Here is a 14,495-nt window from a genome sequence, read left to right on the forward strand (position 1 = left end):
TGTAGCATTCAGACTCTGGAGTAGTGATATGTTAATTTTGAATTTATCACCATTATTGTAATTATGATTAAAGATCTAGACTTGGATGCTTTCAGATCATTCCTTCTCATTTAATTAGATTACGTTAAATGTTATAGTGGCGCTGCCAGAGCAACTAGATCATCAATGTAAAAAGCATCTTTTGATATTTTGGATATTTTTAATTTTGAAATTATTGGGGTATGGAAAGTTAACTGCTGCACGTACACATTTTCTTTTTATTCCAGATTTCTTTGACTGTTTAGTTGTTCTGACAGAGACACTAAACATCTGGACTTTGATGTTTTATGTGACAGTCTTATCCACTAATTAACTTCATTAATTTTGCAATTAGTGAAGTAAATTAGTGGGTAAAATGCCATATAAAACATCAAAGTTTGCATTTTTAATTATAGATTGTATAAAAAAATAATCATCACAACCTTGGATTATTTAAGTCAATCCCAGTAGCTCAGACAGGGCCATGTGATGTGAAATAGCTTTGTACTGTGGCTTTCCTAGCTTTTTACACTAAAAACTACTGAGACAGTCCATCTGAGTTCTGAGAATCTAGCCACAGAGAAAAAGGAAGCAAATACTGATTCAGTCCGGGTGCGGCTGAGTGGGAATTAAGGTGCGGATTGGGTAAACAGAGGGAGTGACTGGAGTTGTGGGCAATGGAAGGTGAAAATATGCAATAAGTTTACTTAAGCCTTGTCTGTACTAGAAAGAAAATACTGGATAGGTATTCCAGCAAATCCCCTTAGTGTAGACACATTTTGATTTCCCCCCACTCCTACCCAACATAGCTATGCTAGCGAAAGCCTTGGTGTAGACACAGTTATACCAGCAAACACAGTCCTTTTGCCAGTATGGCTTAATTCATTCAGGGAACTAGTATAAACTACCCTGTCAAAAGAATTCTTCTGTGGTATAAGCTGTGTCTAAACTAGGAGGAATACAGGTATAGCTATACTGGCAAACACTTTCTTGTGTAGACAAGCCCATAGACCTCAGTGAATTAAGAGACCTCTTTCATATAAGAAGCACTAGCTAAGCTATAGAATGGCCACTGAAAATATAAAGGCAGTTTGATGTGGAACAGTTCTGCCTAAAGTCTATAAGGATAACACATACATGAAAGGCAGGTTGGTTTGAATTTTGAAGAAGGTAGGAGGGCTCAACTTAAATCAAACAGCAGACTGAGTTCTTGAGGGAAATCATTGAAGCAAGATTCAATAGAATGAGTGGAAAATGCACTGGACTGAGACCTTGGGTGGGTTAATGGTGGAGAGGATGAAAGAATTTTACATCAGAGGGGAGTGGAAGTAACAGAAAGGCAGAAGGAAAAACATGTTCAGATACCACTGAAGGGATCTCTCTTTTTAACAAGACTCAGTCCAGGTCTACATGGTCAGTGCATGTTACGGTGGCATAAAACTGCCACGGTATGTTGCTTGTGCGAGTGCATACTTTGCTCCTTGCATCAGCACGGTGTATACTCACCAGGAGAGCTTGTGTCAATGCAAAGTGTGGTGCACCATGGGTAGGTATCCCAGCATGCTACCTGCCACTGTCCAGCGCACTTGTGGGATGTTTTGGCAATGCACGGTGGGGCAGAAATGAGTTGCTCAGGGGTGACTGGGAGCAAGGAGTCAAGTTCCCAGCAGGCAAATGTATCTATCCCATAATGTCATCTTTAGCCCATAATTTTCACGCCTTTTTTTAAAAACATACCACAAACCCCCACAGCCCTCCTCTCTTTCTGCCATCTCTGACAGAAGCATGAAGCCTCCACAGCTTTGCACTGTTGTCCTAGGCATTGCAAACACAGGATGCACAATCCTCCAGTATGTGCAGAGCCATGAGAGGAACTGAATCAGCAGGAATACAACTGTTATGGAGCATAGCAAGAACCAATTTATGGTTGTTGGTGGCATTGAAGCAGCTGCAGATGGTGGAGCACTGTTTCTGGGCCCAAGAATGGAGCATTGACTGGTGGGATTGCATTGTAATGTTTGGGATGACGAGCTGTGGCTGCAGAACTTTTGATGCACAAGGCCACATTCGTGGATCTGTCTGTCAAGCTTGCCCCAGCCCTCTAGCGCAGACACACCCAAATATGAGCTGCACTGACAGTGGAGAATCAAGTCATAATATCACTGTGGAAACTTGCAAGCACAGGAATGCTACTGGTCAATGGGAAATCATTTTGGAGTTGGTAAATCCACTGTGGGGGCTGTTGTCATGCAAGTGTGCAGGGCCATTAATTGTCTCCTCTTACACAGGATTGTGACTCTTGGCAATGTGCAGGACAAAGTGGAAGGATTTGCAGCAGTGAGGTTCCTGAACTGGGGTGGGGTTTTAGACAGCACGCATACCCCTTTTTTGGCAACAGAGCACCTTGCCACAGAGTGCATCAACTGCAAGGGCTACATTCATGTCCATTTTACCTACACATACAGCAACCGTGGCGCTCTCAGGTCAGTATATGTGAAGCTGTGATTGTGCTTAATGTCCCCCGGGGTGGAGTGGCAGGGGTAGGGATGTGGCCCCTGATGCCGCATGGAATGTTCAGCAGAGTGTAGGGAGGTGCTATAATAGAGTTCTCCATAGACTGAAAAGAAAGGCAAGATTGTGTTTGTTAAACCAGTAGGTCCACAAGAGTCTGCAGTATCTGTTTTTGCTGCCAGAGAAGCCCCATTATGTCTTGGTGCATCTCCCTCTCCTCTTCCTGCTGGGCCTCCTGGGCCTGCCTCCTGTCCATTCTTTCCTTCTCCAGGCTGTCTGCAGTGTTCACCCTCCAAGCCCGTTGCTCACAGTCTGATGCAGCACTGGCTTGCAGGATCTCATTGAACATGTCATCCCGAGTCCTCTTCTTTCTCCTCCTTATCTGGCTCGGGCATTCCACAGGTGTAGAGCGGAAACCCTGCAAGGCCATAACAGCAGCTACTGCAGGTAAAACACCCAAAGGCATGATTGTCCATATAGTCACAACAGAAAGTGAAAGTTAAGACTCAGAACTCCCTTCCCTTGCTCCCCTGAGATTTTAAACAAGACGTGCTTCTTGACGCTTCTGCTGCAGAGTGCTTATGCATGATGCCATTCACAACACGAGCCATGGGGAGTATGGCCTGCCAGAGATTAAGGAAATAGGGAGGGAATTTCTTGGTTGCATGAAACTGAGGATAGGGCAATGGAACTGAATACTGGCACCATTTTCCACAGGCATGGATGATTTTAGCTGATATCTCTTCCGGGGGTAATAAAGGCACAGAGAGCGCAGCTGCTGCTGGCCTTCCAAAGCCACCCGGCCCATATGCTGCTAGCCTGTTTACTGTGATAGTGCCTACTGAAGTTATCACCGAGTCATGTGGGAAGGTGTCCTACCGTGAAGAAGAAATAAGGTGGTCATCCCTAGAAACCTTTGGGAGAGGATTGCAGAGTACTTCCATGAAAGTTTCATGGAGATTTCTCAGGAGGGTTCAAGCGACGCCCCTGTATACATAAACTGTTCCTCATACCCCTCCCTTGCCACAGGGGAATGAAAAGAAGAAAACCCTCTCTCTCTTTTTGGTACCACTACCTCTTGTAGTACAAATAAATTAATGAAACAGTCGATAGCTGTATCCTGTTAACTTGGGAGTAGCATCGGTATATCACTCTAATTGGGTAGTATATAATTATATTTCTCAAGTTCCTTCCCCTGCATCATCCTCACCTGTGCTCAACTGCAGGGACTGACTGGACTGTGGTGGAGTCTCAGACAGGTCCTGGCTTGTGGCATAGCAAGACCCCACCACTTGCATGTCCCCCATCCTCCTTGTCATGGCTGTTCATGTCAGGAGTCTTTGGCTTGGGCTCCTCGGAGGTATTCATGGTTGTCTGCGGGTCGGTGATGGAGTTTCGGCCAAGTATGGCATGCAGCTCTTTGTAAAAGCAGTAGGTCTGCAGCTCATCACCAGGTCGACTGTCGGCCTCCTTGGCCTTCTGGTATGCCTGACGCAGTTCCTTTGCTTTCATGTTGCACTCCTACTGGTCCCTGTAGTACCTTCTCCTGCATCTCCTGTGTAACCTGCTTGTAGATGTCCACGTCTCTATGGCTGGTCCATAGCTGTGTTTGCACAGCCTCTTCTCGCAGGCCCAGGAGATCCAATATCTCTTGTCTACTCCAAGCTGGCACACGTCTGGAGTGTGTAGCTGGCTTGTTCTCTGGGAACCCTGGGCAGTGGAGTTCACAATTGTGACTAGATTGGTCAGTGTAGGCCACTGTGGGACAGTTGCTGGAGGAATGTTAGGGTCAACATAAGTAACTCAGTGTCTACACTCTCGCTGTGTCGCCCTCAGCACATCAACATAGCTCAACGCCGCTTAGGGCAGTGGTGTTACTGTGTTGCTGTAATGGGGCATTTACATAGGTGGGAGACCCATTTAAGTGCAGGACATGTGCAACTAGATCAATGCAACTTATGTTGACCTAACTTTGTAGTGTAGACCGGGCCTGAAAAGGATCAATGGAGAAATGATCCTGGGCAGTCAAAATGTGAGAGAGAAAGGCAAGTAATCTTGACTGATAGCTTGATAGTCCAGAACCTGGCCCCAAGCATCTGTCTCAGAGTATGTCTATACTACCCGCCAGATCGGTGGACAGCGATCGATCCAGCGGGGGTTGATTTATCGCGTCTAGTCTAGACGCGATAAATCGACCCCCAAGCACTCTTCCCGTCGACTCCGGTACTCCACCAGGGCGAGAGGCGCAGGTAGAGTCGACGGGAGCGTCAGCAGTCGACTCACCACAGTGAAGACACCGCGGTGAGTAGATCTGAGTACGTTGACTTCAGCTACGTTATTCACTTAGCTGAAGTTGCGTAACTTAGATTGATCCCATCCTCCCCCCATCCCCCACCAGTGTAGACCAGGCCATAGATAAAGAGAACAGAGTGTAATGCTGCCTTTCAGGTGCCAGAGCAGGGAATGTCACAATAAGAATCAAGGATAAACTGAAAAAGGTTGGCATTTCCACTAGTTTAGACCATTTGGCAATATGGTGGGAGTTTTGATTGAGCTATGGATTACTTTGGTGATTTGACTGGTAGATGTAAACACACTACACAGTATCTTGAGCAGCAAAATTTAACAACCACTGCTCTCCGTTTACTAAAAGTGTATGTGTGTGTGTGAGAGAGAGAGAGAGAATATGTATGCATTCTGGCAAACTGAAAGGAATTCTGGTTGAATTTTGTGAACCACTCAGAAGCTATATTGTGTGGGAGAATTTTTAAAAATATTTTGATGAAATTTTCCTTAATAATAATCAGGATAATTGATTATTCTTTTTGTTTTTGATTTTTCTTCTTTACCTTCCTGAATTTTGTTTTCTTTTTTCTGGTGTTTCTTTAAATACATCTTTATCAGTGGCTGTTTCTCTCCCAGTTTGTTTCCCTATTTCTTTCCTTTACACTGTTGTGGCTCTGTGCTAATAACTGAGACAGGAGGCTGAGGAGAGGGGATGAATGTGACCCTGCAGTTTGGGTGAAGTGAGGCATCTTTGGGTATGTCTACACTAGAGCTGGAAAGTGTAAATTCCAGCCCTAGGAAACGTACCCATCTTAACTCTAATCAAGCTAGTGTGCTATAACTAGATCAAAATAGTGTGCTCACCCACCCACCCCCTCCACACACACAAAATAAGTGAAGGGCCATGTTGGAAAATACTAGTTTTTTAATCTCTTTCATTGGCAAGGAGGGTTGCTAGAGAGTTTGGCCTTGGGACTTTTGAGGAAAGTTAAGCCCAGGCGCTCAAAGGCTTAGCTGCTAAGTTTTCAGGCAGAGAGAATATTCTTGTGATTGTTACTCCATTCTGTCTGGCATAAGGTTAGAACTAGTGCAGCATTGTACTGCATTTGATACCCCTAAAGAGGACTGGAAGCTGGTCCACCTTTTGACCCAAGTCAGTAACCAGCCAAGTCTGGTTATGGACAGTCTTAACTCAGACTTTTGTAGGAGTTACAATACTTCAGTTGCTTCATGTTGCTGATTTCACATCTCCCTTAAAAAATTAAAAGGACCAAACCAAACACTGGAGTGAGTCTGAATCCTAACGTTGGCTTTTGTATTTCACCGCCCTAAGTGTGAGCATCAGTCAATGAGCTAGCATTCCTCTGAAGTCATTTTCCTGTGATGCGTGTTGCATCCATTTTTATTGTTTCGCATATACTTTGAACAGACTTTATAACAGCAATAATGTCATTCAGATAATTATATCATAATTGACCTTAGCAATGAACATCCTTGGTTTTTACTGCAGTTTGTGTAATACTTCAGGATGGTCAATTATCTCCATAATTCCCACTTTGTTAGGAATTATTGTTTTAATTATTTCACTTAAAATACATCCTTTTGTTAGTGTTATAGAGTTATAGCAGGTAATGGTCACAGTCACAAATGCTTCAAGAGTTACCAGTTTTGTGTGGGAGGGTTTGGGGGTCCTATCATCTCTAGTCATTATTTCTAACACTGGTTTCATTTAATTATCACTTAATTTTTATCCAAGCAAGGTTAGCCATCCAAGAGAGCTAGCTGATGGTAGTCCGAGCTATAGGGCTTGGGAAAGGTTGGATAGCCCTTGTGCTTGATCTTACTAGATTGTTTGTTTTTCTTCCTTTGTGCTATGTGAGCCATTTATGGTAATGCAAGTAATTTTCAGTGGAAGTTGAGGTTTAAAAGGTTATAGTAATTCTTGGTTTTTTCGAGTAATTTGAAGTATTAATTATTACAAGTAGACCGCACATTGATGTTTGCACTGCTACTTGTGTGATATTTATGGTTTTATAAGAGGTTTATATAGCATTCTTTATGATCAATTAATTTGTGCATGGTCAGGGGAGATATTTCAGGCTGTCTCTGGCACCTACATTCCACTGTAACTGGCACCGTATAAATATCAAAGAGGGAATACGCCACCTCATGAAATTCCTGGAGAGTGTTGGTCTCGTTTGTTGTGTAGTGTTGCTCAGCACTGTACAAAAACATAGTGGGAAACACAGAGCCCACTGTTTTACAGTCTTGTGCTAAAGATCCAACACTGTATTTGATGTAGTGCTTCTTAAATGAACTAAATGTACATGTCAAAGTGCTGAGCCTTGCTGTTCTTCTATCTGTTCAGTAGGTTTGGGTCACCATTTTGCATGTATTAAAAATGAAAATACAGTGCCTCTTTGCTAAAAGAGAAATTAAAACAGCCACTATCACCAAAGAATGTATTTCCCCATGTCTTGTTCAATTACTAGATGTGAACAAACTCAATACTGCTTAGCGAGAAAATGCTTGGTTTTCTAGTAGATTAAAAGTTTATTGAAGAAAACTGCAGTGTGAAAAGATTTTCTTTCTCTATAAATTTTAATAGTTAGGAGGAGGAGGATTCTGGCCCATTAAGTTACAGCCTGCTAAGACATAATGCTAAATCACTTAATTTCTCTAAGCAGCAACCCTGTTCCATCTTCTTTAAAGGAAGCTGTTAAAAGAGCCTTGATGTTTTAATCGAAAAACAGAGCGAAGTCTGACAGCTAAACTGTGCTTTGATGGAGGTTTTTTGTGTGCAGCCCTTCAGTCATGGGATCTCCCACAGGATCCCTAGGTGTAGACTCAGGAAAAAGGTTTGTACAGATGCCAGTGTCACTTGTAGACATCTGATACACAACCACAGTTACATCTAGATAGTCGTTTGGCTGAACAGGCCATGGCAGTTGTGCTATTTTGTAAAAGGGGCAATTTTAGGTTTGTCAACACCATTACAAAATCTCTGCTTAAAATCTGAACTGAAGCTCCATGCAGAAGACCAGAGTTAGGCTGCTATTTCTTGCATCTCACTCTTGAAGTCTAGCCTTGTAGTCCTCTCAGCAACTGGCCCAAAGCCAAGCCTTCATTCCTCTCCAAAACCTGAGGGGCAGGAATTAAAATGAAGGGCTAGGGGCGTGGGGGAAAGTGAACCATACCAGCTCAGAAGCTTTTTTATCTCTAGGTTGTCAGTTCAAATCCAGCCCAGCTCCTAACCGCTTGTTGTAACTGAAGATCCAATTACTCTTTCAGCAGAAGTAATATTAGCCCCTGTGTATTCTAGTTGCGGAATTGCATTCTGCCTATCTAATCCTTTTGTCCCTCTTAGTTTCAATTGGAAAGTTATTCTTCATTTTCTCTCCTAAAAAGTGTCAAGCTACATGCTGTACCCAAGAATGTGATTGAAACTTTAACTTGTAACCTCATACTCCTGAGCTTCAACCCAACACCCAAATCTGGAACAGTTAAATAGCCTTAAAGCAGCCTTACAAAATTATACTCACCCAATCACACATGCAAATTACAGGGATTTTGTTTGGGATTGATGAGAAAGTAAAATCAATTTCTCTTTTCCCTTCTCTTGTCATGATGTAAAGGGCAGATGAAACTCTTTGTACCTTGGCTGAGAAATGTTTGTGGCAGTTTAAGAAGTAAGGCAGTGTCTACCCTGTGGACCCTGTGCCAGCATAGCTCCCTAGTGTAGATGCAGCCTAAGCTGACAGAAGATGTTCTTCTGTAGGAATGCCACATCCCCAAATGACATAAGCTACATAGACAGAAGCACTCTTCCACTGACAGTTGTCTACAATGGAAGTTTGTCAGCATAGCTACATCAGTCACGGTTGATACAACTTTTAAGTGTAGACCAAGCCTAAGTGTACTGTAATACTTAAAAGATGTATAAGCTACTCGTAATCTTGTTTTAATATGCAGAAAAGCCTGAATTAGGATAAAAACATAAGGACAATAATGGCTGTTTGCAGACAAGTCACCTTATACTAATTCAGAAAATTCACTAACTGCACAGGCTTTCCTGTTCACAGAACTCTAAATTTAATCTTCACAAATGTGGTGATCAATGTGAAGAAAGCGTGTGGGCTGGGGGAGGATGTGTGTTCACATTTTTACAAATATAATCCAATAACTGAAATTTGCATTGTGTGATCTCTAGTAGTATCTATACAACTGGATTTTTCGTGAAGAAACAAAACTAAACCTTCTCTTGTTGCCAATACAAGTTTGTTTCTATCAGTACTATTGCTTACATCTTGTTAGCGCTTCTCTGCGTACCACCAGCCAAAAAGTTCCATTGCATGGGGCTGCTTAGGATTTTTCCACTTTATTATCAAGTCTGATTGGACTTTAAAGCAATTACGCCATTAAACAGTATGCATTGCCCCAGTGCCCAATATGGTGATCATCCTTTAAGTGCTGGTGATAATTAACTACTTTATCATTCTAATAGGGAGCTCTAAATTATAATTTTATTGAGCAGCAAAATCAAGGATTAAAATGATATCTGCAGTACCAAGGTTAACTATATTGAGAAAAATGAAACCATGTGGTTTCTAATTCATGAAAATAAATATTTCTGTTTAAATAAGTGCAGTAGTTTACTCTGATTCTTTAGACATCATTCTAATTGCTGCTTAGTGATGATTTTCTCCTTTTAAAACAAATTACTTTCTATACAGTGAAGTTAAGCTGTAATGAACTGAACTCAAATTATAAGCTGCCTCCTCCCAATTTATGAAATGAATATGAATGTAAAGGAGTACTCTTAATTCTCATATACAATCTTTTTTGCAAAGGGCATCCTCTATAGTAAATAATACTAAATCAGTGGGATTTCAGCATTTGCTAACGTGCTTTCCTGAATAGGGAGAAACTTCAGCACATGCTTAAGTGCAGTTCAGAATCAGAGCCTCAATGTTTTATAAGAACACTGAAATATGAGACATGCCAGTGGTGTCCGAATACATTAAAGTCTACACTGGACATATGTTTGTCCTGATGTTGCTTTACTCATACATTCAAAACCCTTATTGAAGTGTATGGGGAAGAGCTGAAGAAAATATTGTAAATTCCGTCCAATGAGAAATGTTGACATTTCAGCATTTGTTTTATTCTCAGATTCGGACAATATGTCAACATTTCAGAACTTTGAATGCAACAACAATTATGAAAAATTTAAAGTCAGAAATCTCAAAACATGTTGTTTTGACATTTTCAAATGAAATGAAACACTTTGACACTCTTGAAATCAAAGTGTTATGTTTTGGTTTATTGAAATGACCCGAAACACATCATTTTGAGGCAGTTCAAAATTAAACTGTATTTTTTTTCCATAGCAGCACATTGGCTTATGGGAGCTTAGTTCAGGAGCTTGATGCCCCTGTTCTCTCTTATGAAGTTAGCTCCCTGGTTGGACTACATATTTCATGATGCACCCAGAGTCATATGACTCCTATGAGGCACTCCTGAGAGGTTGGTCAGGGGTAGCCACGTTGTGTTATGGGAAATGCAGTGCTTGAGGGACCTCTGAAGAAAAGAGATAATAGGGCCAATAAGGCAATGCACTGATTGGGGGGGAATGCAGCTTATTATTATTCTATTAAACTGATTTGAAACTAAACATTTTGGGTTAGTTCAACAACATGAAGTTTTCAGATTTGGGGCAGACCAACCTGAAACTAAATATTTCATAGACCTTTTTCCATGGAAAATTTCAAATTTGCATTTTTCATTGGGAAAACCATTGACAGAAAATTTATGGCCTACTCTAATATGGGGACTTTTGGTCAAGCATGGCAAGAAGACTTAAACCCTTTTGACAGTGACTACATCAGGCTTTTTTGCTAAAAATTCTCCACCATTGCTATCACTGGTGCAGTTCCACAATTGCTCCTTTGCAAGTGCTCATGTAGAGACAACTTCAGGAAACCTAGCACAAGTGCTCGTAAACTGGTCAATATAATGATGCTTATAATCCCAGTGACAGCCAGTATCTTGTTTATACCAGTGCTCCAACCATTGCTACCCCTAGTAAAGCTGAATCAGTGTTTGCAATGGTGGGAAATATTAGAGAAATACATTTAAGGTAGACCTCAGTGTTCAGGAATAGGGAAAGCATTCTCCAATATGACTAGAGCATCCACAGCTACCTTCTGTGGTTAAGTATTCTTTTATCGTTATCAAAATGTAATGGTCTAATACAGCAGCTCACAAACTTCATTGCACCATGACCCCCTTCTGACAACAAAAATTACTACACGACCCCAAGAGGGGGGACCGAAGCCCTAGCCCACCCAAGCCCCAGGGCCGGGGGAGGAGGGGGAAACCTGCCCAGGGGCTTCTGCCCTGGGCGGGGCGTATGTAACCTTAGCCCCCCTGCCCAGGGCTGAAGCCCTTGGGCTTTAGCTTGGCCCAGGGCAGTTGGGCTCGGGCTTTGGCTTCCGCCCCGGGCGGTGTGGGACTTTGGCTTCGGCCCTTGGCCCCAGTAAGTCTAACACCAGCCTTGGTGACCCCATTAAAATGGGATTGTGACCCACTTTAGGGTCCTGACCCACAGTTTGAGAACCCCTGGTTTAATAAATAAAATGGTGGGGGGGAAGATTCAGCAATAAGGAAAACACTTCTAAAAAATATAATTATTAATTTCTCGGCTTGAACTCCATTTTTTGTATAACCATTAAAATAAATGTCTAACTTTGAGAGGAGGGCGCTTAAAAAATCAATATGTTATCTGGGACATAATACAAAATTAAACAAAATAGTGCCCAAGGGAGGAAAAAATCCCTTAAAGAATAGACCAAAAATCTTGCGTTTGTTTTGGTTTTTAGATAAAATAGGTGGACAAATAGTCTTCAAGTGCTGGCTCAACAGAAACATTTATTTTCCTCCTCATTATTATCAGCTCTGATTCTGCAAAACACTTGGGAGTTAAAGTTAACCATGTGCTAAAGTGCTTTTCAGGATCAAAGCCAGAGTGCTTAGCACCTGGCAGGATCAAGCCCATAAAAAATGAATCAACCTGGCTGTATCATTTATATCCTTTTTTGTATTTCAAGATATAGACTGTCTCAATTAAATTCTGGGAATACACTATGAGTTAATTTGTGTTCTCTTTCCTGCTTGTAACAGCAGAATAAAATCATAGGAAGTTAATACTGTACATCAATAGATAGTTAATGATTTTTTTCTATCCCACCCGATCCTCCTTTCCCTTAAATGTAGAATGTCATGCTCCAGTAGGTGACTGTCACAGTTACAGGTCTGGCTGCACATTTGTGTCCTCTTTCTGGTCTCTGAGTGCACCCCCTCAACTGTTGTGCCTTATACAGTTACGTATCTGGGGAGAAACGTGAAATTCCACCTCACTACTTGTCCAGACCCTGGACTAGAGTACACCTGTAGTACCAACAGAACTTGGGCACCTGCAGTTCTCTCCTTCAGGAGTCTGTGACCAATGGTATATAGTGACGAAACAGCCTTCTGAAAACCAAAAGCACTCTTTGTTTTAACAATAGGAACAAAACATTAGAGAGAAGATTTTAAAACAGTCTACACACATGTCTATCTATCTTCCTTAAAGAGAGACAAGGTAGGTGAGGTAATAAGATAAGTGGATCCCATTAAAAAATATTACCTCGCCTACCTTGCCCCTCTCATATCCTGGGACAACACACCTGAAACAAAACTGCAAATATCTTTCCTAAAGGCTTAGCAACCCCTGGCGGTAACGTAGGCAGGCCTACCTTCAGACACCCCCAGCACCCACCCTTGAGCCTGCGTCTCAGCTTGGTTTCCCCAAACAACTATCCCTTCTCTCTTGAGAAAGAGTCCCTTTTAAACCTTGCAACAGTTCCTTTGTTCTTCTGTGTTTCTGAGCTTTGACTCTTCTGGTCAAAACCAGTCCTGTAGGTTGGCTAGAGCTAGAGGTAAAATCATCAAAGCCAATATAGCTCTGGCATTGTTCCTTAACTCTCAAATATTTGCTGAGGGGTTGCTTATCTTGAGCCATTCTTCCTTCCTCCTTGTTTTTCCTGGTAGCCTTCTGTATATTTGTAAAGTAAACATCCCAATAACCACGGCAAAAAATACTATTCTTAAATTAAGACATAGCAGCTCTGTGTCCTTTTGGACCTCAACTACTAGTGCTCCAGTAATTGATCATTTATACAGAAGTATCTACCAATTATTTCATTCAAAGTGTCAATATAAATCTTATTAGTTAGCTATCATTGATTAAAGCTCTAACTGTTATCCATTAGAAGACCTCAAAACCACCTCCACCACCACCTTCAGGTTGTCTGTTGAAAGTCATCAGAAATGAGATTGTGTAAATGTGTGGTCACATTTCCCTCTCTCCCCTCTAATTTCAGAGCTCTTCTGTGTCTCCATCAGCTAGTTTCAGAACAGCAGAGAAGCATAGGAACTCAACAGATTACTCTTCAGATAGCAAAAAGCAGAAAACAGAAGAGAAAGAAATAGCAACTCGTTATGTGAGTAAAATATTTACATGGTATATTGCCAACCTAAGTGTTTTCTGAAGTTGCAGCAACCACAACATGTTTGGTTGTTTTTTTTTTAAACCATGGACCAAATAGGAACAGGCTCTGATCATAAATGTGAGTTGTAGGAGTCCAGCACCTAACACTATCTGGCCCTGTAAAAATACAAAATATCTGCAAGGCAATGTAGCCCATTGACTGGGAATCAGAAGACCTGAGCTCTATCTGGGTTCTTTCTTGGTAACCTTGGGCAAGTCACTTCATCTCTCCATGCCTCAATTTCCCCATCTGTAAAACAGGGATAATGAAATGTAAAGCACTTCTTATATATAATGTAAGACCTAGGTATTATTTATTATTTACAGCTTAAATGAGACCAAAGAAATAGAAAATATTGAATAATATATTAATAGATATTTTTGCTTTTTAAAGAGACAATAGACCTTTGGATATTTTTTAAGAATTTTGACTTATCATTGCAGGACAGTGATGGTGAAAAGAGTGATGATAACTTGGTGGTTGATGTTTCCAATGAGGTATGTGTTATACTGCTTCCTGTACCTTACAATAATTGAGGGTGTCTCTCAAATCTCAGTGTAGGTCAGATGTATACCTTCACAAAGGGGCTTGTAACTGCTAAAGAAATCCGGCTTAATCTTTTTATAGTTTCAGTTCTAAAATATTATTTATATCAGTAACACTTCTTCAGAAGAGCTCTTCTCTGCAGTTTATATAGTTAAACAAATAAAATCTTACCTCCCCAATCTTAAAGCAGATAGGGCACTGATATTTATGGTGCCTGTGTTCTGTTCCTGCTTTGCCACTGATCTTCTGTGTGACCTTGCACAAGACAATTAGCCTTTTATGTGCCTTCAGTTTCCCCACCTGTAACATGAGGAATGTAATTAACTACTTTGATATCCTGAGGATTATCGTTATTTTTATATGGCACTTAGTTAACAACATACAATATTAACTATTACTTATGTTTGTTTTGTTATACATCTAGATTTTAAAATCATATGAACCAAATCAGTTCTGGTCAAGTGATGCTTCACGTTTTATTTAGAGATCTTCCCCAGAAGTCTGAATTACTGAGGATAGGTGCTGTGTGCTGCTAGAAGATGT

At 41.3% G+C, this 14,495-nt stretch overlaps 1 protein-coding gene across 1 annotated transcript in view; it reads left to right on the forward strand.

The window, feature by feature from the left end:
• LOC135880559 (transducin-like enhancer protein 4) overlaps positions 1–14,495 on the forward strand; it is a 118,764-nt gene that overhangs the window by 91,021 nt on the left and 13,248 nt on the right. The window contains exons 9-10 of the mRNA XM_065406887.1: positions 13,239–13,358; positions 13,850–13,903. Coding sequence (XP_065262959.1) covers positions 13,239–13,358; positions 13,850–13,903 — 174 coding nt within the window. The remainder of the gene's footprint in view (positions 1–13,238; positions 13,359–13,849; positions 13,904–14,495) is intronic.

Source organism: Emys orbicularis, chromosome 6 (genome assembly GCF_028017835.1).
Source record: "Emys orbicularis isolate rEmyOrb1 chromosome 6, rEmyOrb1.hap1, whole genome shotgun sequence".
Lineage (NCBI taxonomy): Eukaryota > Metazoa > Chordata > Testudines > Emydidae > Emys > Emys orbicularis.